General features: G+C 39.4%; 1 protein-coding gene across 1 annotated transcript in view; it reads right to left on the bottom strand.

Moving 5' to 3' along the window:
• Nucleotides 1-4,873: 4,873 nt before the first annotated feature.
• grik3 (glutamate ionotropic receptor kainate type subunit 3) overlaps nucleotides 4,874-27,620 on the bottom strand; it is an 86,030-nt gene continuing 63,283 nt past the window's right edge. Inside the window, exons 9-16 of the mRNA XM_070834630.1 lie at nucleotides 26,752-26,865; nucleotides 22,938-23,141; nucleotides 17,669-17,892; nucleotides 14,004-14,122; nucleotides 9,473-9,690; nucleotides 6,330-6,555; nucleotides 5,814-6,064; nucleotides 4,874-5,068 (exon numbers count right to left, since the gene is read on the bottom strand). Of these exons, the coding sequence (XP_070690731.1) occupies nucleotides 4,874-5,068; nucleotides 5,814-6,064; nucleotides 6,330-6,555; nucleotides 9,473-9,690; nucleotides 14,004-14,122; nucleotides 17,669-17,892; nucleotides 22,938-23,141; nucleotides 26,752-26,865 (1,551 nt within the window). The remainder of the gene's footprint in view (nucleotides 5,069-5,813; nucleotides 6,065-6,329; nucleotides 6,556-9,472; nucleotides 9,691-14,003; nucleotides 14,123-17,668; nucleotides 17,893-22,937; nucleotides 23,142-26,751; nucleotides 26,866-27,620) is intronic.

Genomic DNA, 27,620 nt, shown 5'->3' with positions numbered 1-27,620 from the left:
ATTAATGCTCTCATCTGATGTCTGGTAAAACAGTCAGCAGTGTACGGTTATGGTATATCCTTATTTGTGTTTGTTTACAGTATTTTTAATACATCAGCTTGCTTCAGTTATTCACTGTACTTTTGATGTCCATTCATCATATCTTCATCTTACCGCTGTGATCCCCCACTGGGATCATTAAGAATCTAATCTTATCTAATCTAATTAATCTAATCTAATCATGTTGCTGGTAATTTGGAATAAGCGGCATAATAAAGCAATGGGTTTTAAATAAGAGTCATGTCAGTATTTTATTTAGTGTAAACTTTCTGAGTGGTGATTCCACACTTTAACCCTCTGAGCTCGTGTCAACAATCGCAAAATCACTCACTTCATACTTAATTACTTCATACTTTTATTGTCTCTGTAAAGGATGTGTGTAGCGATTGACTTTAAAAACTGACATGTAGAGCGCCGTTCAGCCGTAAAAACGAGCCGCCATTTGTTCTTATAATCTATCCAGGCGCTCCATAATCCATTAAGGAAACAACGACTATACAAACAACTATTTACTGTTTAGATGTTGAATCTCGTCTCCAATTACAGACCATGTCATTATTTCACTGACAACAGGCCAAAATGGTGCATTGCCGAGTTACAAACGTACCTAAAGACATCTATGCTGTGTGTCAAGGTGTTAAGGATAATTATCTGAAGTGCACTGAGCTATGTAAAGAAGTGTTCATATTTCCATGCACATTTGGCCATAGCTGTTTACGAATATACTGGAAAATGTGTTTACAGTCTGCTAAATGTTTTATTCCATCTGCAAAAGTTTTATTCCTAAACAGAAACTTAAAAATCGCTACATCAGCTTGACGGAAGTAATATTTGTTGTATATATAAAAGAAACACACAAAAAAATGATTATGTGGACAGGTAAAATGTAAATAGCTCTTTTTTCTGTGTAATAGAAACCTAATAAAGAGAGATTTTATTTTACTGTTCACCTGAGGCCTTGGGCTAGGAATGTGAAGACAATAATTTTCACACATTTGGCTGTGGATGTATACAAATGAATATGTATAGTTGTAATAAAAATGTAGATATTTCTGAACGTAATATGGCCTTTTGTGCTACATGTAAACCTTTTTACATTTTCTTTTGAGTTCTTGGCCTTTATAGGTTTTTATAATATGTGATATCACTGCAGCATAGATATTCAATAACCCGTGTTGTGCTGATAAAAATGATATCAATTACTTGCTTGTGCCTCACAGTACTGAATTTATACACATGTTCATATATTGAGAGGGTCGAGGCCCCAGTAATAGTGAAAAGATGACTCAGACCCCAGAGGGTTAATTTACTGTTAGCAGTTTAGTACCAAGGAACCATAACCATTGCATTGCTAATAATCTCAGTTTTAAGACTCAAATTAGAGCCCCAGATTGGTTAGATATTAATATAATATTAACATTAAACAAGTAAAATGTAACAGTAACATTGAGTGAGTTGATACCGACCAATCTGATACCATCCAGAAAAAAGGGACATATATTTCACTTTACCTTTCTAAATGCACGACTCCCAACCAGTTTTTAGAATATCAACACCACACCAATCAATCAGTAGCGCAACACAGGATATAGTTTGTATTTTTTATTTAAAACTTCATATAACCCATACAGCAAACTGTACAATTTAATTATTCACAATGTGTTAAAAAGAAAATAATTCAATAGCTTTTCTATAATATTTCATTGAATTTCCCCATGTTTTACTCAGATGTCGGTTATTCTAATATTCTCTTAACACATACAGTTACTAGGAAAACAAAATCTTTTTTTTTCCTTTTTTTTACAAAACCTTACAAAAACTATATTCATAGAAATTCTGCATGTCCACAAAGAAAACCCTGGTTGGCACCAACATATTTTTCGTATTGTTTGAAAGGTTTTCTGCCAAATGATAGAAGCTGTGCAACTCAAAAGAATGGTATACATAAAAAGGCATACCGTTGTGACTGCTGGAAAATCAAAACTCATATCACACACTGCTAATGGAACACAGGTTATGTAGCTTACATTTTGCATTACTTTTCTCTCACATTTCATACAATTTTGTGTAAAATGACATTATTATTCACATTACTTTATAAAAAAGATGTATATATTCAGTAACCAAACTGACTAAATCAGCCAAATCAGGAACCCTGTTGTTATTCCAACTAATTTTGATAATGATAAAATTTTCAATAATTTTCACATATTACAGAGGTGAAATACAAGCAAACTTGAGTCTTTGCATCACCTGCATGGAAAGCTACAGTACACGTGAGGGTAACAGTAATATAGTATAACCATGTATCGGGAGTGGCAATGCTTTAGACCAGGTCCTAATCGGGATTTCAAGAGCAGTAAAGGTCTCTCACATAACATAAACCCTATTTTAAAGGATTGTCCCCGAAATTCTTGGGGAAATTCAACATTTTCATTTCATGTCCACTTTGTAGAAATATATTAGCCATCGTAAAAGAAGATTTACATACATTTTCCCACCTGGATGAGCAATCCAATATACCATAATATAATTAACTTCCTTTAAATAAATAAACAAGGTTTGGGGCTGTGGAACTGGGGTAAAGTGAGGAAGTAGGTTAAAGTGACCTCTCTAATGAAATAAATAGCATCTATGACATTTGATTGTTAACAGACTTCATTTATAACCGTATAAATTTAGCAAAATACATTTTCTCCTGCTGATCTTATCTACATACTCTACTTTGCAGAAGGGAATCGATAAACAATTATACAGTGAGTCTCTAACAAACCAATGCTAAGTTTTACAGATTGGAGTTTCCTTAAATCATATAGTTACGATTTTTTTGTCTCGATGTATCGACAATGTAAACCTCACAGAGGTTTTCTGTTCGTTCAGTTCCCAGGTGACAGCAGCACACAGACTCCTCAAATCTTCCTACAGCATGACACTTGAAGATGTACACTTACTCATTAGGCATTAAAATCAACACGAACATACAAAATCATCACCTGTCTTCAGTCTATTCACCACATTATCTTTCAGCATGTTCACTCACAAGTAAGGATTTTACCACATTAGGTAATTAAACAGGAAAATCTTGTGACTTTCAAGTCTGGGATAACCTTCAAAATCTCCTCAAATCTTTTGAAAAACTAAAATCTTGCTCAGTTTTTATATCGCTCATAATGCAAAACAATCAGGTTCCTGTCGAAAAGCCTCAAGATCACGTCTGAAAAATGAAGTTACTGCTCAAAAATGTGTTCAGAAGTACTTGAGACATTCAATGGTCCTGTAGTCACACATGGACAAAGTCCAGCACGTACTTGGTTGGATGCGTAACAATTAAATGCACTCCAGTTTTGAGGTCACAGTCTCTTACCTTTTGTCTCTGTGACTTACAATTCTTATTAGACTAAAATATAAACAGAAATGCCTGATTTAATGCCTTCCAACTAAGCTTGTACATATGCATTTTTGCACAGAATGCTACCATTTCCTCAAGGTGGGCACCGTCTTTTGTAATTGGTTCATATAATTGCTCAATATTTCTGGTATTATCCCTTTGGAAATGACATAGGATCAAGGTAATGTTTTAGGAAAGACATTTTATCAGGAAATCCATTAGGCTTTTTTTTTTCCTTTTGTGATGATTGTTTTACAGTACAGGGTTGCTAATAATACTTTGAAGGGAGGTGGTTCACAAAACCAGGAAATCCAATGCTATGACTGTGCCAAATACAATTAACTTTGGATACACATTACCCTGCTTGGTTGGAAAAACTGTTATAGCAAGATTCCATAATTGTCCCATTTAAACTACTCCAATTGACTTTGAATTGCACACAAAATAAGTGCTCTCTAAAAAGCTATGTGAGCAGGAACTGACCCAGACTGTACTGTATAGTTCTGTTGAATGGTCAGATCTTTGGCAATTACGCTGATTAAAATTCAATCATGTACAATATGATTTTGACTTCTGCTCAAATACATCTGATCCCATAACTACACGATCCAGTGCGGGTACGGTGGAGTCTTTTGTTTTTCACCAAAGACATCTTCCCATTCCAGCTTTTTGCTTTGCATCAATGATTAATTACCCCTGTGTAACCTTATAGTTCACACGACTTTGACAAACATACAGTATGTTCACTGTCTCTATGGGTTCCCACCAGTAACAATACTGCAGGTACTGAATGAGTGTTCTTACAGGTTTACATATGCGTCCCTGTGAACCATGCTTTCAAAAGATCCTGCAGCTTCTGACTTAAAGATAACCACTAAAGCCGAGACAACATGTTTGAGGTAACGTTATTTTCTACTGTCAAAGGCCATTCGGGAGTTTGTGTAAATCAACAGGATAAAAGTAAGATATCATAATTTTAATGTGTGGCCAAACTGATCTCCAATGAAAACTGCTCCTTCTTGTCCTCCATGTACATCTGTCATTTATTGCAATTCTTAACAAAGCTTTTCCTTTTGCTCCATATTTTCCAATAAAATTCTCAGTCTTTTCACTGATTGAGGATTCCTTGAACGACATGTATTTTCTAGTGTTTTTGTGTTGCACACGTAAACATCAGACTCAAAACTGATTATTTGGGTTTACTGTTTTTACCAGGATGTCCCCCAAATATTTCTTTTACCTCTTGTGGTTTGGAATACAGTGGTGAACGTTGTCATACCTGTGTAGCTGATGCTGCCATTTTGAGTTGTCCATGTTTTGTTAGTGTCCCCATGTCACTGTGGTTAATGGTGAATCTGGTGATCCCGTCTATGCCATTGTCTCTAGTCTCTGGCACCACCCCTGACACGTTGCTCAGGAGGTTCTTGCCCTGGGGGGAACCTATTGTCATGGGAACACGGGAGTCATCCCAGTGCTGCAGCTCATGTTGTCCTTTCCTGGGAGTCGTCGGTCGTTGTAGGCGTGCATGTTGATCACTGCATCCGTCTTCACCATGACTGGAGGCTGAGGCTTGTGTTTCACACGCCTCTCGCAGGTGAACGACAGTCTGATCTCGTCCACCATGGCACTGCACAAAGACCTCTGGGCAAAAAGGGAGGATGCGGGGAGGGGAGCAAGAAGGAGAAGAGGGGAAAGGGATGGGGGGGTAAATGCCTTAGCTTTAAATTGTTCTGACAGCAGAGAGTGTCGACAGTCTAGAGCACAAAATGCATTAGAACATAACATTCATGCTGCGTTACTGCTGGTGTGTGTGTGCCTGTGTGCGTTTGTGCGCGCATGCTGCCATGGCTGTCAGCAATGTCAAATCCCACAACCACCACATGTAGCCTGCACAAGGTTTATTATTGCTGCTGTGTCAAACAGTGAATAAGTATGGTGCATGAGCATGCATGCAACTACTCACTTAGCATGACTCAAATTAGTGATTTAGAACAGTAAAGGGTTCATGCTATTCTGACATCTCCAATGACTAATAATGGATTAATTCTCTATGCTCCAATTTGCAATTATGCCTGTTAAAATAAGTAAATGTTGTGGTGTTATAGCCAAGTACTCCGAGGGATTAGCCAAAGGCATGCAAATCCTTTTATAACATGTTTGAACTAAAAGCCATGAATAGAGCACAGCTCTGGTTTAGAGGCTATGTGGAATAAGTATCAGAATAAAATAGGAATGATTAGCAACTTCTTCGCTAAATTCAAGGATGAAAAACTGAAATGCTCGTGCAGCGTAATTGAATTAATGTTATTAATTTTCCATCCATCCATTCCACAGAGTAAAAGATCAAATTAAGACATTTCGGCGTGTGATTTATGGGGACACCTACCTGCTCACGTTCTGCAGTCTTCCTCAGCTTGTAGATGAATTCAGCAATTGCCACAAAAACAGACAGCACTAGGCCAGATGCCAGCACAATGAATATACCACCCAGGTTTTGGATACCCATGGGGCCTGTCTCGCGACGCTCTTCATCCAAGCAGCTGCTCCCACTCCACCATTTCTCCTTCAGCATGTGTAGGCGCCCATCCTCCAAGATGCTTAGGATTGCTATGGTGATTTTGTCCCTGTACGGGGAGCCTGGAAGCAACATAAGGCCCGTTTTACTTTGGAAGAAACGCCAGCTGGATTCTGTGATAATAAGGTTCATAAACACGTTTGTGTCACACTGTCTGACTAGTAGCTAAAAAAAACCATGTCTTCTGCTAATGCGGCGTCTAAAAAGCAATCCTTCACACTCATCCTTCAAAAGGCGGCACATAACTTATAACAAAGGGTTCGGATTTTTTTATTTTTTATAACTTGGCAGTCTCAAATGTATTCTCTGGTTAATCGCAGGACTTACCGAGGGGAGTGCCGATGCCGTAGCCTTTGCTGTCGATGAGCCCTCCCACCTGCGTGAGGTTACAGTTCCTTCTAGTGATGTAATCAATAGTTGTGGACTCCATGATGAGGGCATAGTCAGACTTCAGCACCCTCTGAATCCCATCCTCAATAGATTTCACCAGTGATGTGCTTTGCTTGCTGCTCATAAAGGCCCACATCTTCTCAAAAGTGGAAACCTTAGATTTCTGTAAGGGATGGAAAGAGCCAGTTTAGAAAATGTACCTTTGAACCTCATTTGAACAATCTCTCCTGCTGCAGGTGAGGAAAGATTAGCTGAAAAATATACAATCCCTTTACCAGTAAAAAAATAAAAAATAAAAAAAAGGTTGAGCTTGAAAAAAAATACTTTAAACATAATAGCCCAAGGTGTTGAAGCTCAAAATACAGCTCACCATGAAATCTTGCTGGTCCCTCTCATGAATGGCAGAATAACTTTACACACTTAGGGGGGATTTTTTTTTTTTCGATGTTTAAATGGGGAAAATATCAAATGTAAAACATGACACAAAGTGTTTGTTCATCTACAGCATTTCAGAATACAGATAGCCAGTGACCAAATAGATTTATATGATTATTACTACAGATCTCCATCGTCACAGGATTAAAGGACGGTAAATTAAAGCTATTCTCATAAGTGCTACTGAAGCAGCAATTATAAAATGCCTCTCCATTAGTCTTGCATCAAGCTATGTGGTATTTCATGCAATTTTATACGAGGTCACATTTATGCCATGTCTAATCCTAGATAATTACTGTCTAAAGACTATAAGCCATTTCGAATTGTGAAATATGCTATCATAAGAAGCCCTCCATTATGTTTAACTACAGTAGAAGCACAATCCTGGTTCCTTAAAACTCAGACATGATATCTGATATTAAAACTTAAAAATTTGCTTGTATGGCAAGTGTTGCCAAGTTGGCATCTTTGTTGCCAGATTTGTTTTTGCTCCTCCAGATGAGAAGACAAGGTCAGAAAGAAAAATGGAGCATATGGCAACTCAGTTGAGCTGATGCTGGTTTGCAGCACAGCAGTGTGTGATTCAAAAAGGTCTCATGATAAAGAACGCTTCCCTATAGATCCCTTCTCTCTGCTAAGGGTGCAAAATGCCATTTAACCGCATCCAGTAATTTCCTTCAGTGAACGGCAGGTGAAAGCTACTTTCCTCGGAAGCGGTTGACTTGCTTACGTAACGTGTGCCCTTTGCTGTTCTTCATACAATGTGGAATTTAATAAAACAGCTGCTCATGAGAGAGCTCTGAGATGACGTGACAACCTCGTGGCTACAAACCTCTGATCAGGTTTCCAATTTAATATGTTTGTTTAGTATCATTTTTTGTAACAGTATCACAATGCTGCTGACACACCGGATCGACTTGTACAGTATTCAGATAATGCTATCGGCATAACTGATCAGCTAACACTGAAATATTTGCTCACTGATGAAAATGAATGCATGTATGTACTAGAAGTTGTCACTATACTGTATTAATGTTTTGGGGCCATGATGGGTATTTAGAGGTGTGTTTGTCAGGTGTACTGTACAGTATATGTGGGGACAACTGCAGTACAGTGTTTTTTTGTATTAGGAGAAGTAAGGGGACATTTCTACACTAATCCAATGTCTTGTGGTGGGGGGGGGTAAATGGAATCGGAAATCGCACAAAAGCCTACAGGCAAAGATTTGTAACAAGTGGATTTTTGGCATGATATACAATCACAATGTTTAACTCCCTGTCTGCGGACATGAATTCTTGTTTCAGTGTCACATAACCACGGCACAACCACGACTTAACCATCTGCTATCCGGTGTGTGGTTATTTGAGTGTAGTCTTCTCAAACTACATAGACAGTTTAGTATGTAACCGTTTAGAACCAAATCCTCTCAGGTACATACATCTGCAAAGCCTTTATCTACGCCCCCCCGTCTCTTCAGTATTTATCATGCCTCTCTGCCTCATTGAGTCCACATCATTAGGCCTTTCTGTAAAGAGCGAGACGGAGCAGAGGGCACTTGAGCCATGCAACGCGAGCAAAGTAATTAAACACCTGTGCAAGGCTACAATCACAGCTATGATTTATCAAAGTACACAAAATGATCTGGAATAACTTTCATTTAGATGGCTACTAAGAGAAGCTGAAGGGTCAACGAGTTGAGTTGGATCCAGATGAACGTATTATCATTAGAGAACATATTCATGGGATGCAATGCAAAAAATCAGCAGTACAGTGATTTGTAATTAATTTTTTTTTTTTAAACCAAATAACTATATATAATCAAAGCTGGGATCCAGTACACACAACACTCAGCAGATTCAACAGTGAGTCATACAGCATCTACGAGCTGAACTAGAAATCTGGGGGTGCATAAAAACGAAGACATACAGATGCCCCCAAAGAATCCATGTTTTTGCTGTTTTGCTACCGAATGTCATAAACTTATGGACTGTCTTTAATGGAAATGTGCACGTTTTCCATTTTCTTACTAGGAGAAACTGTAACTCCGTTACATGTGTTATTCAGCACCACAGCAGCAGCAAGCAGCAGCATCTAAAGCAAAGCTCAAAATAATAAAATAAAGTCAGAGACCCTGCAGGCAAACTCTGAAAGTTTGGAATAAAAAAATCATTATGGAGGAACACATCAAACAGTGTAGAGAAGAGGGAGGCTGAAGAATTTGCCTTTGCTTTGGGATTTAAGCTATATATATATATACATATATATATATATATATATATACACACATATATACACAACTACAATATGAAAGTTTTTTGGAAAGTCGATTCAAGAACGCAAGATCCAACATTTTGCCTTATTTTCTTTTATACATTTTACATTATTATTATTATTATTATTGTTTGTGCTTAGAATGCTTCAGCTATGATATGAGTGTTGTCACACTGAAAAATACATGACATCAATTTCAGGGACAATATTGTTGTTGACATCCATCGCACATCAGGATAGTGGCATTCTCACTATTTTATCAACAGATTACATTAAAAACAAGAATCAACTCTGATATACGGACTGTTAAACAATATTTCATTGTACATCTGTGCAGTACCATCAGTAACTGATCCAACTTGTGTGTACTATACCTTGAAGAAAGACATGGTCGCGCCATCTTTGACCACACCATACTCAATCTTGGTCTGCTTGGCGATGTCATCGGCAGAGTCCACAGGCGAGTCCATTCTCTCCACAGTGAGAAAAGCTGCTAAATTAGCTGTATAGGATGATATGATGATGAGGGTGAAGAACCACCAGATGCCACCGATGATCCTGGTCGACAGGGCTTTGGGCATGAGCTCCGAGCCTGTGCGCAACACAAAATGAGAGATTATAACTGTAAGCAATTAACTAGATACAGTTGTACCTGCCAACACTGTAACTGAATTAAACAAATGCACAAACATGGTCGCTTGCAATTTTTGTTAATTAGCCTGCCAAATGTTTTTGGCAGTGGGGTTGATCAAGGTAACGTCAGTGAGGAAGCAGAAAATGAAGCCAGTTTAGCCAAACTACAACCAGTAAACTGCATGTTCCTCCGGCCTCCACATTAGCCTGAAAGCCTTTCTCAGTTCACGTAAGAGTTGACAAATACCTCACTGTGTACTGTATCAATCTCCATACGTTTGTTGCAGTCGACTGATTCATGCTATGCAATTGGGCAACTGCTCACCACGGTAATCACACTTAAAGGCTCTCTGCTGCTCAAGATTTGCTGGCATTAAGTTACCAATTTAGATTTATCTAGTGCAGTTGCAGTTGATGTTCTATTACCTAATGCTTAGTCTGAAATGACTTGTGGTGAACCAGTTGGCGTACAAGTTGATCTGTAACAACAGCATCAATGTAGGATGCGAGATGTCAAAACAAGTATAAATGAGCAAAATCAATACATTACAGTACATAGCAGGGGCTCTTTTAATTAAGCCGCTGAGGGTCTTTCTTTTTGACATATCGCAAGTAAACACAACTATAATTCAGACAGTTTCCAATCAATAGTTTTTCTTTACTGTAGCTCAGGTTTGCAGGATGAACACATTATGTATTTTGCATATAAATCATTACGATCTGTTTAGAAAAATCAAGATATAGTGCCTAACGAAACTGACAGCAGCCCTCTGCATCAACCTTGACTTTGAGTGGTCCTCTGCTGAGTAATACTATGTTTACAATGGCTCACTGACTGGTGTTAAAGTTACTTTATATCTCATCTCTGACAACCTTTAAAATACCCTTGCGCTTTGTGCACTCTGTTACTTTACTGAGAAGATTTATGAGGGCAATTCTAAAGAGTAACAAGCCCACAGAAGGGGGGCAGAATGGTCAGCTCTTTAGCCTCCTCTACCAAATTTGATTGGATTTGTCCTTTGTGGTTTGACAAAGACTCTACATGGTTACAAACAAGGAAAGACAGTAGCATTCCTTAATGCACTATGACTTCAGAGAGGGAACATCCAGATGTATTCTCTGGTTGCACTAAAAATGAAGTGAAGCAACGGGTAACTCAATTGAATTCCACACTATAAAGTGCTGTTGTCAGCAGGGAACACTATATGGCACTGCATCAGAACACTCAATAAATACAAAAGGCAGATCAGTCATACGGTGCCAAGGAAATAAAACGGTGTCAATATGCCATACATTTCCTTGAGGAAGGACTCATATCATGTAAACCAAGGAAATATAAATGTTCTTTCGGGGAAGACACACTGATACTATTTCAGTAACCAAAACATCACATCAGTTTCACTGACTGCTGCACTGCTCATTCACATGGATGCTGTAAATAGCTGCCTAAAACTATGCACACTATTACAAAACAAAGAAGTTTTATTCATTTGTGACTCATGGGTTCAGAAGTTTACTTGTAATCAAAAATAATAGGGCCCTAGTGCCATATTATTTGATTTAAATGTGCATCACAAGATCACCAAAGAAGGTTCAAGATATTTTTTTATACATCCATGTTTCCCAATCGTGGTCGCCATTCAAATGATCAGCTCGTCATCAAGCTCTGCAGAAGCCTGATAATGACCCATTCATGAGAATCAGGTGTGGTGGAGCAGAGAAATACCTAAAACATTCAAGGCAGTGTGCCTCCAGGACCAGGCCTGGGACGCACTGATTTATATATCAAAGTGAAAACAGAGGGTTGAGGCTCTCCGTTTCCATTATGTTTCTGTACTGTATAAATATTCTTAGTTAACCAGCACTCAGTGAACTTGTCAGTAGACCTAATGTTGACTGAGGTTGAAACAATTCCAGTAGTCCTCTCATTTCTTGCATGTGAGCTCATTCTCGACGTCTGTGAATACACACGGAGCTTAAGTATAATAGATGCACTGTCTATAGCCACCAGCATCACTATAGCTCACATTTCTTAAGAGATCACAAAGAAGTCACTCTGACAATGGTAGTCTACTTTGAATAAGTGAGCAGAATGTTTTATATCTAATGATGCTTTTTGGAATGTCGGTGTGGGGAAGGAGAGCTGCTCTCTGTGGATTCGTAAACACGATGCCTTTTTCTCCCCACTAGCGACGCCTCACCTCAACATGAGAGAACTAGGCTTTCCCATGAGAATGATTACCTGCACTTAGCAAGTCTCTCTGTGGAGTCATCGCACACAAACTCCTTTTCAGAGTTTGAGTCTTTACTGGCTGTTAATTGCTTTTAAATAATGACACCCGTGAATGGACATTTTTATTCCTTCGCGAGGAAATCTTGATCTGAATCTCGAGCAAAGTCCCAACTCCATTTTTTTTTTTTTTAACCGCAGACAAAATACCACCAGTTCTTGCATAAAGAAGAAAATAAAGAATGCTATAATTTAGGCTTCAAACCATGCACCTAAGCAATATTTTGAGTAGGAATATATTTTAGAAAATCAAGGAATAATGTCAGTGAAAATGAGAGAACTGGGAATAAGTCAACTCGTAAATCAAACATACTTTCAAAATTGTTTTTATATGGGGAAACCAATTTGCGGGAAATGATCAGACATATGTTTGTTGTGAGCAAAAGCCTACTGAGACCCCCACGAATGCATCTGAAGTACACAAAGTGTTTGCTTTTGCACCTCCTCACATTTTGTGTTCTTTGTGTTGTCTATGACACCTCCCTCCCACAGACAAGCTGGTAGAATTTTTCTTTTTTTTTTTTTGAATCTCCTCAAACACGTCCATTTGCATTTTAAACATGTCAAGGAAATGGCTTCCGTCTCAGCTGCTGTCACTGTGTTTGGCAGACAAGCAGGGGATGTCTGTTTATGTGACACAGACAAAATATCCCTCACTGCAGATACCACTGTGCAGCATGTGTTACATGGTACTGTAGCACAAATGGGTGTCACGGAACGCCAGAATCTGTGTGTCAGTTTTAAACTCAGGCAAATTATATGCTCAAGATTATGCATCATATGTTCAACACAAGAATGTCATTAACTTTGATACCCCAGTGTGGAAAAAATGTATTCACCGAACTATGAACGGGTATTGATTAGCAGCAGCAGCCTCAGTTAACTGCTGTAAATATGAGAAACATTGGAGCTCAGGCATTGACAGACAATACCGTGAGCCAACTATAATGGGGGATTCTCCCCTGTTTAGCTTGATAATATAAGCTACTAACTAGCTCATTTTGTTTTGATTCTCGCTCTCCTCTCCCTCCCAGCACGCTGGTGCTACACTCGTAGCTCTCTGCCTGCACCGGCAAATTGGCAGAGCTGCTATGCAGTTTCACAAGAGTGCTGCCGAGCTTCTGTGCTTAATGAATTGCTGAATGTGTTTGCTATCCTTACGGGCAAAGATCCACTGCCGAGTCTCACTAAGCCTCCTTGATTTGTCTTGTTACATTGAGGTTAAACATTTTATTACTTGGGTCTTTTTCCCCCACCGTTGACTTCATTATGTTATTTCTGGGCCTTCATTTGCTTACCTATGCCTTTAAGGGACACCCGGCAAGTGAAAAAACGATTTGTATCTCTTTGGTTTTTCAGTCAAACGGTAGAGGGAATTCGCAGATGGAGCTTTGGCTCCACGCGAGCATGCCTCTTTTGCTATGACTGGTTTTCAAAATAATACATTAGCATCAAACACGACTGCAGTGACATTTAATTGGTGGGCTACTTGTTGGACAGTTAGATGAGCGACATATGGATTCTCTACAAGCGGGTCACACTCTGTGAAAGTCGTACAGCGCTGAAAACATCACGCCAGCCAGTTGTAGCACGGCTGACAGCTGGTATTTGTCAGACATGTTCCTCAGCTTACCCTTTTCGTCCCAACACTCAGGAAGCTCTTGAGCAGGGCCAATGACTGCGTTATGGGGAAGTGAATGCAGAAATGTTTTTCATCCTTAGCTGACAATCTCTGACAAGTGCCTGGCACCTACTCTTTCCTTTTTAAACAGCAGGTAGGTGACAACAGGCTTCCTTTGTCATGTAAGACTGAGCTCTGCAGTCGTTCTTGACAGGTAAACGTCTCATGAAACAGTCACGGAATGGAAATCATGGAGCTTGTCAGTTAAAGAGGCAGAAAGTGGGAGCTAGCAGTGCACTGGAAAGGGGATGCTGTGATAGTATTGTTTTTGACAGGGAAGAGGATGCATGTGCCGCCATACCTTGCTGCATTAAGGAACCAACTCCAAACCAGAAGCTGTTGAGGAGGGTGAAGTTGTTCTCCACCACATCTGATCCGGGGTTACAAGGATGGGCGTCATACCACTCATACGGGCTGAACCTTGGAACGAGACAGAAAGTTAGAAATCGATTGCGAGATATGACAATGTACAAGAATGATATCTTCTTTATCCTTCTTGAACATCATTCCAACCTCAAGAAGAACCTCAAATTCGACGGAATTTTAGCTTTAGAGCTATTCTGAGAGTCACGGCAAAATGTGACCATCCACCTATAAATTTCAAGGTGTTTATACGCAGTGGTTTCATACATCTAAAAACTTTATCAATTTACTATCAAATGTCACGTTAAAATATTTTCAAATAAACTCGTCAGGTTTAGCCTTAGCCTACAAAATCCAAGAATCAACTTCTTCAGAGGGTATAAAATGTCATGTTTGAGAAAGTGAGGCATTAAAACTCTAAAAGTCGCACGAAACCCTAAAGCATGCATCTTTCCATATCTCTGCCATTTAGTTTGACACCTGCTGAAAATGCTGCAGACCTTTTATATTTTATTAAGTCATTCTGAGAGAGCGATGCTGAGATAAAGCATGCTAAATGTCACTACTTTCCCCCTTTTAAAATGTATTTACAAAATGCGAAAAAAAAAAAAAAAAAAATCTTCAGGATGTTCTGCTGAGTAGAACGGGATCCCGTAAACTCTCCTCGATAGTATCTCCTCAGAATGCAGCATATCAGTTACTTTGATGAGATATAACAGAAAGTGGTAACAGAAAAAGAAAAAAAAAAAAAAAAAACATTTTTCTTTTAAAAATCAGATAAGTAACTGAAATCGTCCACAGCACTGGAATCCACATGGATGAATGCTCGAGTGGATATTCTCAGTACTGAAGGACCATAGTCAGAATAATCTAGAAAGATTTAATGGACTGAAATTTATATTGCTCAAGAGACTGATACACTTCAAGCTAATTACATGCTGCAGAAATATTTAGTATGTCAGCAGTCTATTTTAATCAGACACTGAACAGGACTGATGGTTAATCAGCTCTATAATGGAGTCTTTTCCAGCAACCAAGTATTCCTCCTCTTAGTTAGGCAATCAGACATCTGCACTGATGGACAACAAGAGGGTGTTTTTGTCCAATGTTGGCTTGTCTATGTTTTGTTTCTTTTGCATGTCAAATATTCTCACCAGTGTTTTCATCTTAAAGTGTTTCTCTTAATATTCCCAGCCCATGTGCCCTTAATAACATTTGCAGACATCAGAGAGGCCTTGGGCAACTGTTGTACAAATGTGGTACTCCCTACCATTTCAATTAATTCCTTCAGTCTCATTTTGTTTTCCTTTAATGTTAAATTGAAAGCCATGGTCAAATCATATGTGATAGCAAAGAGGCACGGAGAATAGGGGAGTCTTTATGCACATCCAAACTACACATGGAATGGACTTAAATAAGCAACAAATGAAGAAAAGAGCAATATTCTTTTTGCTATTTTGAGTCATTTCTACACAGACAATGTAACAGTGCTGATTCAATTCCCCTGGTTCTGTTAATTTAAAAAAAAAAAACAGGTTGTGCTGGCAAGCAGAGCCATAAGCTTGCTTCAGACTGCGCGCTGAACAACCCTACACAAAACTGTCTGCTAAACAACACCATTAGCTGTCGGCCAAGAGCACAGCCTACACGTAGAGGAGGTGATGTGGAAACAGCTTGATGCTCAAAGACAACATAAAGAAAAATACTGGATTGGATTTGCACCTACTTCAGCCTCCTGATGCAACATGAACTGTCATCTCATGTTACATGCTTCCAATCATTAGCTGTTTCTATTTATTTTCACACCCCAATAACGCTGCAATTTTTCTGTCCCATACAACTGATTTCAAATACAGCTGTTCTGAATCATTGCGTTATGTTCAGTGGCAAGATTTTAATACCTCACAAAAGATACATTTACCCCATTGTAACATATTCAGCTACACATAAATGTAATCATCAGTGCTGCCATTTAAGTTATTTAAAATCTATTGCAAACTATCTATAGATAGATATAAGCTATAAATTTGGACCCACAAACTGATTTATTGTCTTCATTATTTGAGGAGGAAAGCTTTTAAGCCACACTGGCCTTTTTTTTGCTTTTGCAGTTCATTAAAAAACAGCAAAGATAAATCTAAGCCAAAAATATTGTGCAAAGCCACATATTCCAGATTGTAAACCGTATTGAGAATATAACAACATATTTTCTCAATGCAGGCCTTGGCAGACAACTGATGCAGCCTTTGGACCCCCAGACAAATCATAATTGCACCCTTTGCAGAGCACACATTCTCATCCGCATCAATATGCTACAGAAATCTTCTAATAATCTGTACCTAGCAGTTTATTTTTATCTTATTTTTGTCATCTTTCTTATTTTTTCACGTCTTTTAGGTGACACGTTTTCTTACGTTGAGAAATATGGACTGAGTTTCTATTTATCTTCAAATTCTCTTAAATAACCCTTAGTTTTACAGTATAGGCTGATATATGAAAATATGAAAAGCGCTGCAGTTTTGTTTGTCCTCACAGGCACGTAAGCATTGCAGTGTATTTTATATGTCATTTATCCACAATGAAGGGCTAAAATGTGGCTTTGGACAAATAAATATAAAGTACCTAGCAACATAATTATTATGGTGCGCCAGAGCTTTTAAAAGCCAAAGTGTTTTCTGCCTAATATTGTTGGTAATGCCTTGACACCTCTGTCCAGCATTTAAAATTACCTACTTGTGCTGAAGTAGTCCTCTTATTGTTCACTGCTGTCTGTTTTATGCTCACATGATGCACTTTTAGCGATGCAGCTTTTCAGCTATCTAGGCAGGCCTCCAAAAAAACTGATGCAACAATTTAAGATGATTTTGTACTTAAGTGAAGCCACTCCAGAATTTGTTTGGTCTCACAACAACAAATGAGGATAGAGGAGTGCAGCTGTTTGCTCTCGAGCCCCATACCCTTTGAATGCCCGCTTTTCTAGAACTTCCTCAAGTACCACTTTGCACGAGAAGCAGCAGGAAATGCTGACAATGATGCTAACAGGATATTCATCATATTCATGACCATAAAAAATGTAGAAGCGAGACTTTTCAGCTAATCAAATAGATAATCTCCATCTATAATAATTTCATGACTTATTACTGCAAGCAATTTAATTTTTCTATGTAAATGCTGATGATCAACTAAAAATAGCATCTCCTGATGAAATTTCACATCAGGTGTGTATCCTGCTAAATACGATAATTAGAGAAGTAGCAAGTATTTGTTCCTTTTAAGTGATTTTAATGTGCATCGTTTTAAAGCTGCGTTGCCATTTCCAAAGGCATCACACAGGAAACAAGAAAGGGCATGCTGAACGGGACTTTGCAATTCAGCTGAAGGTTTTTTTCTATTCCTCCTCCCACTGCTGGGCTGTAGAGAGCCCATGCAGACATAAATGCCTTGATCACTACCCAGCAGCTAACGCAGTATGAGAAACTGGCTGGTGTACTCGAATCTCAGCCTGCAGTGATAACAAAGTAAATAACTATGTCTATTGAAAGATCTCATGGAGAATTGCATGAAGGGCTCATACGACAAATAGTGGGTAACTTGTGGACTTACCTGGCAATGACAAAAAGGACACAGCTAACACCTAGGTACGCCAACAGGATGTAGACCCAGATGTCAGGAGTCATGGGGTTCAGGAAGGAGAAGAAGCCATTTTTGGTGACATTGGGTTTGCGATACAAGATGCTGATGCCCATGCTCATGAAGGGCTTGGAGAAGTCGATGACCTTTTCACGCATGTAGGTGATGGTGAGAGGAGCCACTGCCAAGTCGGCTCTCTGTAGAGGGAAAACAACAATAGGCAGTGTTTTTTTTATTTTTATTTGTTTGTTTTAGGCCAAGTTAGCAGTGTGGCTCTAGTGGTGGCAGGGTCTATCTGTTGATCTGTTGGCTTTTGGATGGATTGCCATCGGTTGAATTGAATTCGGTTTTGCATACATTCCTGGTGTCCAGAGGACGAATCCTAATGACTTTGGTGACTGCAAACACCCTAACACGCTAAATTAAAATGTGAAGATGGTAAATATTAGACCTGCATAACATTAGCATGTTTAATTCAAAATATGACTGAGTAGTTTCATACAGCTGCCAGTGTAGCTGTAGACTCTTAGTCATGTTACATCATCGATACTGTGAATTATGTATTAGGAGGTTACAACAGGACTAAATAACATTTGTCTTTTAACATTAAAAATTTAACATTTTAAATCTGGAGACAGCCAATAATATATGGCTGTGACATTCTCTGTAAAACTGAATGTGCATGTGAATATGTTAATGTGAATTCCAAATGCTGCTTCTGTCTCTTTCGTTGATGCCTTCAAGAGAAAGCAGAGACGTTGTTCCAATGTATCAGATGCAGTTCCAGGCATGAAGCCATTACCTGGTGTCACTGGATTGACATGTGATCCCATGTAGCATTATGCAATGGAAACGAATGAGCATGACAGATAAGTTGCAGTCACCTATTATACGCGTATGACTGCATATTCAGAAGGTTACCATTTAAATTGCCGGCCCCCACAACTCCCCTGCACCGTGGCTGGACAGGAGGTTAATGAAACCAGCTGCTTGGTTCACGCTCGGATACCTCTTTCCTTCAAGAAACGGCACAGCGCACAAAGAGATTCTTTCTTTCCTTCCTACATACTGACTGGTGAGAGAGGAGCATTGCTTGTTCATGAAACAATCCACTATACAGCATTTCCAAAAAGTAACATGTTTTGGAATTTTATGGAAAGCTGTGAGACCTAACCCGAAGAGGAACTGAGCCAGCTGGTTCCAGAAACACACACAGACTTAATAAGATCAAAATAGATTGAGCTGAATAATTGATACAGGTTTTTTTTTTTTTCTATTGTTGTTTTTATACATTAAATAGCCAGTTGCTAGACCTTAGGGCTATTCATAACATGATTATGACTTTCCCAGTGGCTTGTACAGCTCTCCCCTCAGATTTATGTGCTAACTACCACGTAGCAGTAAAAAAAAAAGGTCACAAAGCAAACATTCCCACTTTGAGTGTGGCACTGCGGATTACGCACTCCTGTGGTCAACACCATGGTGGCTAAATACACGGTGGCCTCTGAAGAGATGGAAAGATGGGAAAACCAATGCATCCTGCAGTGCATCTGCTGTCTCTCTTAAACTATTCAAATTTGTACATCACATAGTGCTCCCTCTCTGCTCTCTGCTGCCAACTGCAGCTTTGAACCAACCTGCCACTCAGCCGGAAGATCAACCAGCATGCGACTGCAGACATCCCTATGGTGGGCTAATATACATGCCGCATGTCCTTGTTCTGCTTACTGCTTAGGCACACAAACTGGGCACAAGCAAGATAACCTGATAGTGCCCCGCTGCGTGCCACATGGCTCAGTGTTATCTGGGCTTGCAGATGGTGGGCTTAGTGGTGTTCTCCCTCCGGACCTCCTCACCTGATGACAGCCTGGAGGTTAGGGAAGTTATAACTAACATGATCCATGCATTTCCAGTATACCGACTGTACACTGAACATATATGATATTATTGCAGTTAACTATTTGTTATTCATTCTTCTTTTTTTTTTTAAATAATTAAAAACAGCATAGGACATTAATGCATTACAGGCTGCTTACAACCAAGGATTTTTCTTCCTTGATAAACATTTACACACTGTGCTGTACAGTCTGTATGTATTTTACATCTTGCAATTACAATGCTGATATAAGGAGTCTTAGCACTTACATAGTGCTGTTCTTGTGCTGCTCCTTTTGTTCCTTTTATGAGCCTTTTAGAGCAGATACAAGGGCAGTTTTTTTTTTTTCTTAAGTCGAATGTGTTGCATTTGCAGAAGCACACTTTGCTTAACTATGTTACTGCAGATAACCGACAGCAAGTTTTGCTGTGGGGATGCTGAGGGAATATAAAAACGTCTGATTGGCCAGTTGCACACCCATTCACAAAACATGTGGTGAGGAATGAAAGGCGCAGCGTGACACTTCTTCACACAACAGTATAGATGTGTCTGAACCCTCTTATATAATGAGGTCTCATATCAAAGGGCTAATGATGAAGCATATGCAATGTAATCAAGAAATTGTCGCTTTGCATAAGCAGCATACTCAGAGCCTGGAACTGTGATTCACTCTAGGGGGCTTTGGCAGGCGGGACGGACGTGTTTTCTATTGAGGCAGTTGATCTTTTGTCTTTGCAGCTATGGGTCAGCCACTCTCACCACCAGGTCATCCTGCCGTCTCGAATACAAATCAAAATCACACTCGTCCATCCACGTGCAGTCACTTGCAATTTTCCTCAACCAATAAAAAGTTTAGATGAGTTGTGGGTTTTACCTAAACACAAATAAAGTAGTGTAGCTTTTCATTCAGGCTTAAATTTACTTGACTAGTAAATCTTTCTGTGTAGTCCAAAGAAATGAGGACCGGCTACAACCTTCCACCATATCTGTTGAAGCCATATTAATTGCCATGACAGAAACAAATGATGTGCTAAGCATGCTATTAACATTTGCATCACGGCGTGATTAAAGTGATCATCTATTGTGACTAAATCAAGTTTAACAAGGCCTGTTGCATCATTTAGCACCTTCCAAACAATGCCCTTTGGCACTGCAGTGAGCTTTGTGACTACACAGAGGGAAATAAAGGGCTGTATTTTACACAATGCTAAATCGCTGCACTTGGCAACATTGCAATTTCTCATTCACAAGCATCAGTTACATGGGGAATAAATGACATAATAGTATCATAGTCATCCAACAACAATTCAAAAGGCAAACGTACACATGCGCGTTGTGCTGGAGCTTTAGTCTATTTATGTCACAAACTTTACTGTGTGATAACTTGACGAACTGCAGAGATGATTGAATGCTCACAACTGATCTTTTTCTTTTTTTAAATCTCCTAAAAAGACGTCAGTCTTTTTGTATAATTCTTTAATACACCAGTGATTTATGAGGGTATACCATCTGAGCTGATAACATGGATGCATGAGCTTTGTGTTTCAGCAACATTTTATCAGCTAAAACCAACTGTTTTCCCCAGTTTTCTACCTCAGACCTCATAGCAGTAAAATACATCTTATCTATCTGTATTACAATGGGAGGGCAATGGGTTTTTAAGAAGTTAATAGAAAGTAGTTAGAAATACAAATTGAAAAGATAGCAACAATGACGGCCATTTACTTTTCCCTTCTCCTATCTCTTTGTACTGTATATGGTGTACACAATGCGCAGTTGATGCATACAATATTTTTCAGAAACAGTATTTTGTAGCATTTTACGGTACATGTAAGACTTCTTGTTAGAGTTGGGTGGAAATACAGCACAAATGTATTACCTCAGTGAAGGAGATGGGGTAGTTTGAGGTTGACTCTCAGGAAATCAGGAAACTGTAGGCATATTGGCCTCTCATATCATTCCTGGGTCAGCTCTCTTGAGCTTGCCTTAAAGTTTATGTTTCAGGTCTGCTGAATCACGATCAGCTTATCCACACTGACAGGGGTAAGGGAAGCACTAGACCACAAAATAGAAACTACTGAAAATCCACAAAGAAGACGTCATGCGTCCTTAGTCATGCGATAAGGAGCAGTAAAAGCAATAACTAGAAGTATAGATTCTAATCTCCACTTCTGCTGCTGCTGTTTACAAAAGCAATAGGCTTAAAATACATACATTCCAAAAATAACTTGTAAATGCGTTTCTTTATCTGTGTTTATCTGCTAATTTGGAATTTCGTGTCTAAAACAAAAACAAGCAAATGGAGAAACTCACTGGTGTGTGTGTGTGTGTGTGTCCGCATGTGTTTAACAACTTTCATTGATATTTACAGTAAGCTCAGCCCAGAGGTCTCAACCACCAGATGCTACATGTTCACAAGGCACATGTAAACCTTATGTCACAAACAGCAACACAACACTCATTTTTTTTTTTTTCTGTTTGGCTAAAAGATAATGAGCAGACTCTCAGTGGGCATCTGCACCACCCTTTAAACCAAATAACCGACTAATACAAAGAGCATATGTGCTATTTAATGATGGAGTCATGCATCTTCATTTCGCGCCAGCATTCTCTGCCTTTAGTAATCCATTTGCTCCCCTCAAGGTTATTGTTATTAACATGGATCTAGCAAAAAGCTTGGATGGAGAAATAAAGTGCTGCAGTGGGAGCCCACCTTTCCCAACCCTTTCAGCACCAAGCCATTGACTCCTGCCATACGATTCCCTGCACTAAATGCCACTTAAGCTATTACAAGTTTTCAGCTGAGTACAGCGCTGACCTGATGGGGCTGAGGACAAAGAGAGAGCACTGACAGCGACACTTATGAAATGCCAGCAGAGAATTGCCACCATCACTTCGATGGGAGGCTGTTTCACGGCCGCTGAGGCTTTAAGTTTGACACAGACAGCTGTGACTGCCCACTATGCCTCAGCAACATGACTGCCGCAGTTCTCCTGCATCCTCACAATATATTCAGCATTGCGTGCTCATCCTCGATCTCCAGTTTAGCCAGCTGAGGGAAGTGGTTTGTCTCACTGAATGGCATCAATACACTTGTAACTTTTAGGCAACCTTGACATAATTGTGCCATAAATGTAACTGACAGCTTTGCAGGCTCATTCTGACTCATACTCAATCATAACTATATCACTCCCCACACAGAGGACATAACCTGCAATTCAGTTCAATGGCATGCCTTAGTAAGTTTTCATGATGATAAAAAAACACTTGAACAGGATATAAAGCTGCATAATTGTAGAGATGCAACAGATAGAAAACAATCATTTGACATTTTGGAAAATAGCTGACCTTACTGGCACAACTTACATGCTCTATAAGTTCCCGGATCATTCCGTTCCACTGCCCCTTCTCGTCCTGAGACCCGTATTTCCCATCAGGCACCAGACGGATCTCATATGTGAAGCCCAGGACGTTGGCCAGCTCTTTGAGCAAGTCGATGCAGAATCCTTCGAAACGGTCGTTCCCAACCAGCGCCTTGTCAGACTTCTTAAGCATGACATATGGCTCCTCCTGCACAGACCCAAAAGATCAAATGAGAAGCAATGGTGAGGTCAGCTTCTTCAATTTGTTTCAGCGCATGCATCTAATTGAAGCAAAGCGATCTGAGCTGATGAGTCGCTGTTGCATTTAACAAGCAGTGACAGCAGATTGAAGTTCAGTGTGTGGATACAGTGAGTGTTAAAATATGAAAGAAGGCTGAGGTATTTCCTACACTGATGTATCAATGAAAGGAGACCCGCGCTAATTTGAGACTGTAATACAAGCAAATGTCTTGTAAATTGCAAAGCTGTAAACAAGAGTTTGCCATAGTAATGTTAACACACACAGAGGCGATGTTTATACTATCAATGCGCCTGTGGTGTTGAGCTAACTAAACCTGCTGTCTCCCCCACACTGCTGTGCGTTGACCTATATAGCTGGTGCACAGGTCGGTTCATTTTATGGTCAGGTGGCTGACACTCTTTACTGGCCTGTAATATCCTGCCTGGCTGGTCATAATTTGTGCTGTATAAAAGCTTGATTAGGAACAGAATGCCGCAGTGAAATGGAACATGCCCACAACGTTGCTTTCATCAACTGAGACCAACCTCCAAGGGAGAGCAACTGAGCTGATGCCTGCAGTGACAATGACTAACACAGAATAGCTTATAAATGATTTCTTTTATTTAGTACCCGTTACCATTTTCCTGCCAGATAGACTTGCATATCCCGCTGTGCATTTCAAAACATGTTAGTCCATTTATGCAAGGGCTGTAATACACTTTATTGCCTCCAATAGCCAGGTGTATAATTTACAAACTGAGCTCAGAAGCACAGTAATTGATTCTCTAGTGAAGGTGACCCCTTGCTTTGTGTTTTTTTATTTATTTTTCAGCTGTAGCTTGTGCGGCACTAACTAAACAGGTACAGTCAAAGAGTGGAAAATAGGCATAGCAGTCTTTATTCCCTCAGGAAATTGTTTTTCATGGGGGAAAGTGGAGGTGGCGAGGGCGGAAGTGGGGGCCACAAAAGTGTGCTCGTAGCATGTGGACCACAGCCACCATGTTTGATGATGTTACTTGCCTGTAAAGTAGAGTGCTCATATTAAAGTGCTCATTCCAAGCTCATATTAAGCAGGGCATAATTTATTCCATACATTCTAACAAATTAAAAATGCCTAGAAAATGCCACTAAATAATAAACATCTTTAATTGTTTGCTATCAAAGAATGAAGCCACTTGCGCGTTACAATTAGGATGGCCTTTTAAATAAATATGTTATGAATACTTGATGACAATGCATTTAGAGAGCAAGAGCTTAGCCACAAAGTTTGCTCAAGTTGTCCAATTAACTTGATCAAAAAGTTTGCATGTTAAGGGAAAAAGTCATTACCATCTGTTTCTAGCCTTCCAATTCTTGCTATTCCCCAAGGTTTGGACTCAAATCAAAGTGTTTATACCAATTCTACCCTTACAGTCGCAGCATGGGCGTGCATAGCAGAAAGAGGAGGGAGGTGGGCTTGCGCGGAGACATCACAGGCAATGGAGTGCAAACAATTAATGTAAGTGGGAAAACACATTAAGTGCCTTAATCTCTTCAACAAAGTTATCACTATAAAGCTGTCAGACGTCTTGTTCATGCATCACTGAAATCAGTTTGATGCAATGTCATTACACTAAGAGCGGAGATTGATATTAAAGTTGAAACTCTCTCCAGCAATTTAAAAGTAGGCAGTTTTATCAACTCAAACTAATGATTCCCATCGAAAAATAGCGAATCAAGGAACATAAAAGAAAGACTCAAATCTACAAAAAGGCAGAAATTATGTTATCACAATTTTGATAAAACTTAAAATGCAACTGAAACACTTGAACTACTTAGTGAGAAGATCTACATTAACACCACTCTAACACATAAAATCAGCAAATACTGGCACTTCCTGGTGCAGAAGTTCAATATCACACCACTTAAATCCTTGTTCCATTTCTCCTCTTTGAGACAAAATTAACATAGATGGAACCTGATAGGCATTAATTATGCCCCCCCTTGACCTTCCTTGTCATAATTATAGCCCTGTGGTCCAGTATAGGCATAATGATGGTGTTTATCATTGTAGCTTGTATATCTGTCCTCAAAAGGTGCACATCTGTGTCAGCACCTCCCTGAAAGCTCCTCAGAGACCCAACATCAGACAGTGTTAAGTACATACAACTGGGGTTCTACAAATGAATGCTTTGCGGTGCTTGGGGAGGGATAGCCTCATTCTTTCTATCTGCACACTCTGTCAGGAATAGTTTTGTGCTTTTTGTTTAATTAATTTGCTCCAGGCCTTTTCATTTAACATGATCATGATGTGAACCTCATCTCAATCACTGGTAATTGACTCTTTGCCAAACCCCTGCCCTCGTAGTTAAACTTTTTGATTTTAGACATTAGCTGACTTGTCATTCCATACCATCAGCTGCAAATGGCTAGCTAGCTAATTAAGTTAACGTTAGCTCCATGAGGTGGTTGAAAACGCTGTCTGCGATCCAGAGTTTCCAGCTGACCCTGTAAAAGGCGTCTTGAATACGCACACGATGGCTACATACATGATTGTGCGAATGAGGCTGAAGCTGAACGTCCCGGAGAAAAACAGCATTGTTTTTGTTTTGCAGTGTAGAGCCTAGTTAGTGCTACGAGGAAAAATGGAAGATCAGGCTCTTATTTCAGTGTGTCCTAACCCCCTGTAGCTGTTTTACTTACATGCTTGGACAAAGTCAAGTCAAGCCATATCAATTTTTATTTATACGGCACAAAATCACAACTCACAGTTTGCCTCAGGGGGCTTTACAATCTGTACAGTGTACGACACCCCCTATTCTTAGACCCTCGATATGGATAAGGAAAAAAAACATTGTAACGGGAAAGAATGGACGAAGGTTAAGGCTTGACAGACATGCAATAAATGTAGCCTGTATAGAACAGTCCAACATCACAGTGTATATACGAATTATGATGCCAAAATTACTGACATATGTAGATATAAAACTGTCAGACAAGACAGAGGTTAGATTTATGTTTTACAGTCAACATTCTCAAGAATTACGTTTCACTTTTAAGTTTAAGAGGAGGGAAAAAAAGGCTTTTGAGGGTGTTGGACAAACGTAATGTGATTTTGGGGTCATACATTTGGCGTTGCTGGACTGTAAACTTTCCCAGATGCAAAAGAAAGGCAGGACAAAGCCACTAACTTAGCTTAGCTTAGACTCTGATACAGTAGCTCTCCAAGTATCGCTCTTGCTACAGCTTCATGCACACCACTTTGATATGTTGGGAATTCAATGCTTGACAGGCCTGCTGTGCCTACTTATGGTTGTTAAGCTATGATTGAGCAATCTCTGTTCGGCAGAAGGATTTAGCGAACAGGTAATCATACAACAGAATCAACGTGAAATCTATAATTATTGTCTTAAGTTTTTTTTTTTTTTTAATTGTCAATTGAGAACACTTATTACACGTGCAAAGCGCATCACTGCTGAAAACAAAACAAATAAAACACTTTATTGTAAACCTTAAATTTCAGTGCGTCATCTGGAGGAAAAGTGAAGAGATCTAAGGGTAGGACATCTTTTACGCCAGGGTACACAGGCTGACCTACCAGGATGGTGGTGATGACAAGGGAACGGTTAGCCAGGGAATCGGTGATGTTCATCCCTTTTCGCTTCGGCACTTCTGTGATGTTAAGTCCTCCCGACACACTCCACTTCCCCACCTGCGGAAGATGAAAAGTGTGTAGATAAGTGTTGTGTGTCTGTTGGTGGGCTGTGACCCCAGCAGACTCCCCCGCCAACCAGTCTCCCACATTAGTGCCAGGTTGAACACATCTCCGGCAGCATTAGATGATTGGCTGAGTCACCTTTGTATCAGCAGGCCAGGGTGTTTTGGAAAACGGGGCTGTTAGGTGTTTTTTTAGGGTGTCTTGAAAGAAAATCAAGCATGACGGACAAATGTAACAAAAAAATAGACTCATCTGATGAATTGTGTGTTAAAACAATGGACTTAACAGATATTTTTGTAAAGGAATATTGGAATGAGATTAGTTTGATAATCAATAGGTTTGATACTAGGTGTAAACCTACTGAATCACCTGCCCTAATCTGTAAACTGGGTTATGCCAGAAATAATTAAAACAGCTTCAACAGCTTCTGTTTAAATCTGCAGTGCAACAGATCACTTAAAATAATTTAAATGTATTCTTTTTACATAATTCAACTAAAGCGTACAAATAATAATATACTATATCAACGATGATTCATTAAATTGATATACTGATGCTGTGAGTTTCTGATGTGTTTTGTAAATGCACATGAAAAAAGAAATATAAAGCTAAACAATGGGGTGAAACAAACACAGCATTATTAAAAAATAGCAAATATTGCAAAAAGGGTTACAGTTCATTTGAATGATGGTACAGCATGGGGTTGCCGGTTGGATTATATTGTGAAAGTAATTTTGCTTTGCAGTCTC

The sequence above is a fragment of the Pempheris klunzingeri genome, chromosome 8 (assembly GCF_042242105.1).
Source record: "Pempheris klunzingeri isolate RE-2024b chromosome 8, fPemKlu1.hap1, whole genome shotgun sequence".
NCBI classification, from domain to species: Eukaryota; Metazoa; Chordata; class Actinopteri; order Acropomatiformes; family Pempheridae; genus Pempheris; species Pempheris klunzingeri.
Note: the sequence above shows the minus strand (reverse complement) of the source record. Positions and strands in the feature narration are given on the sequence as shown.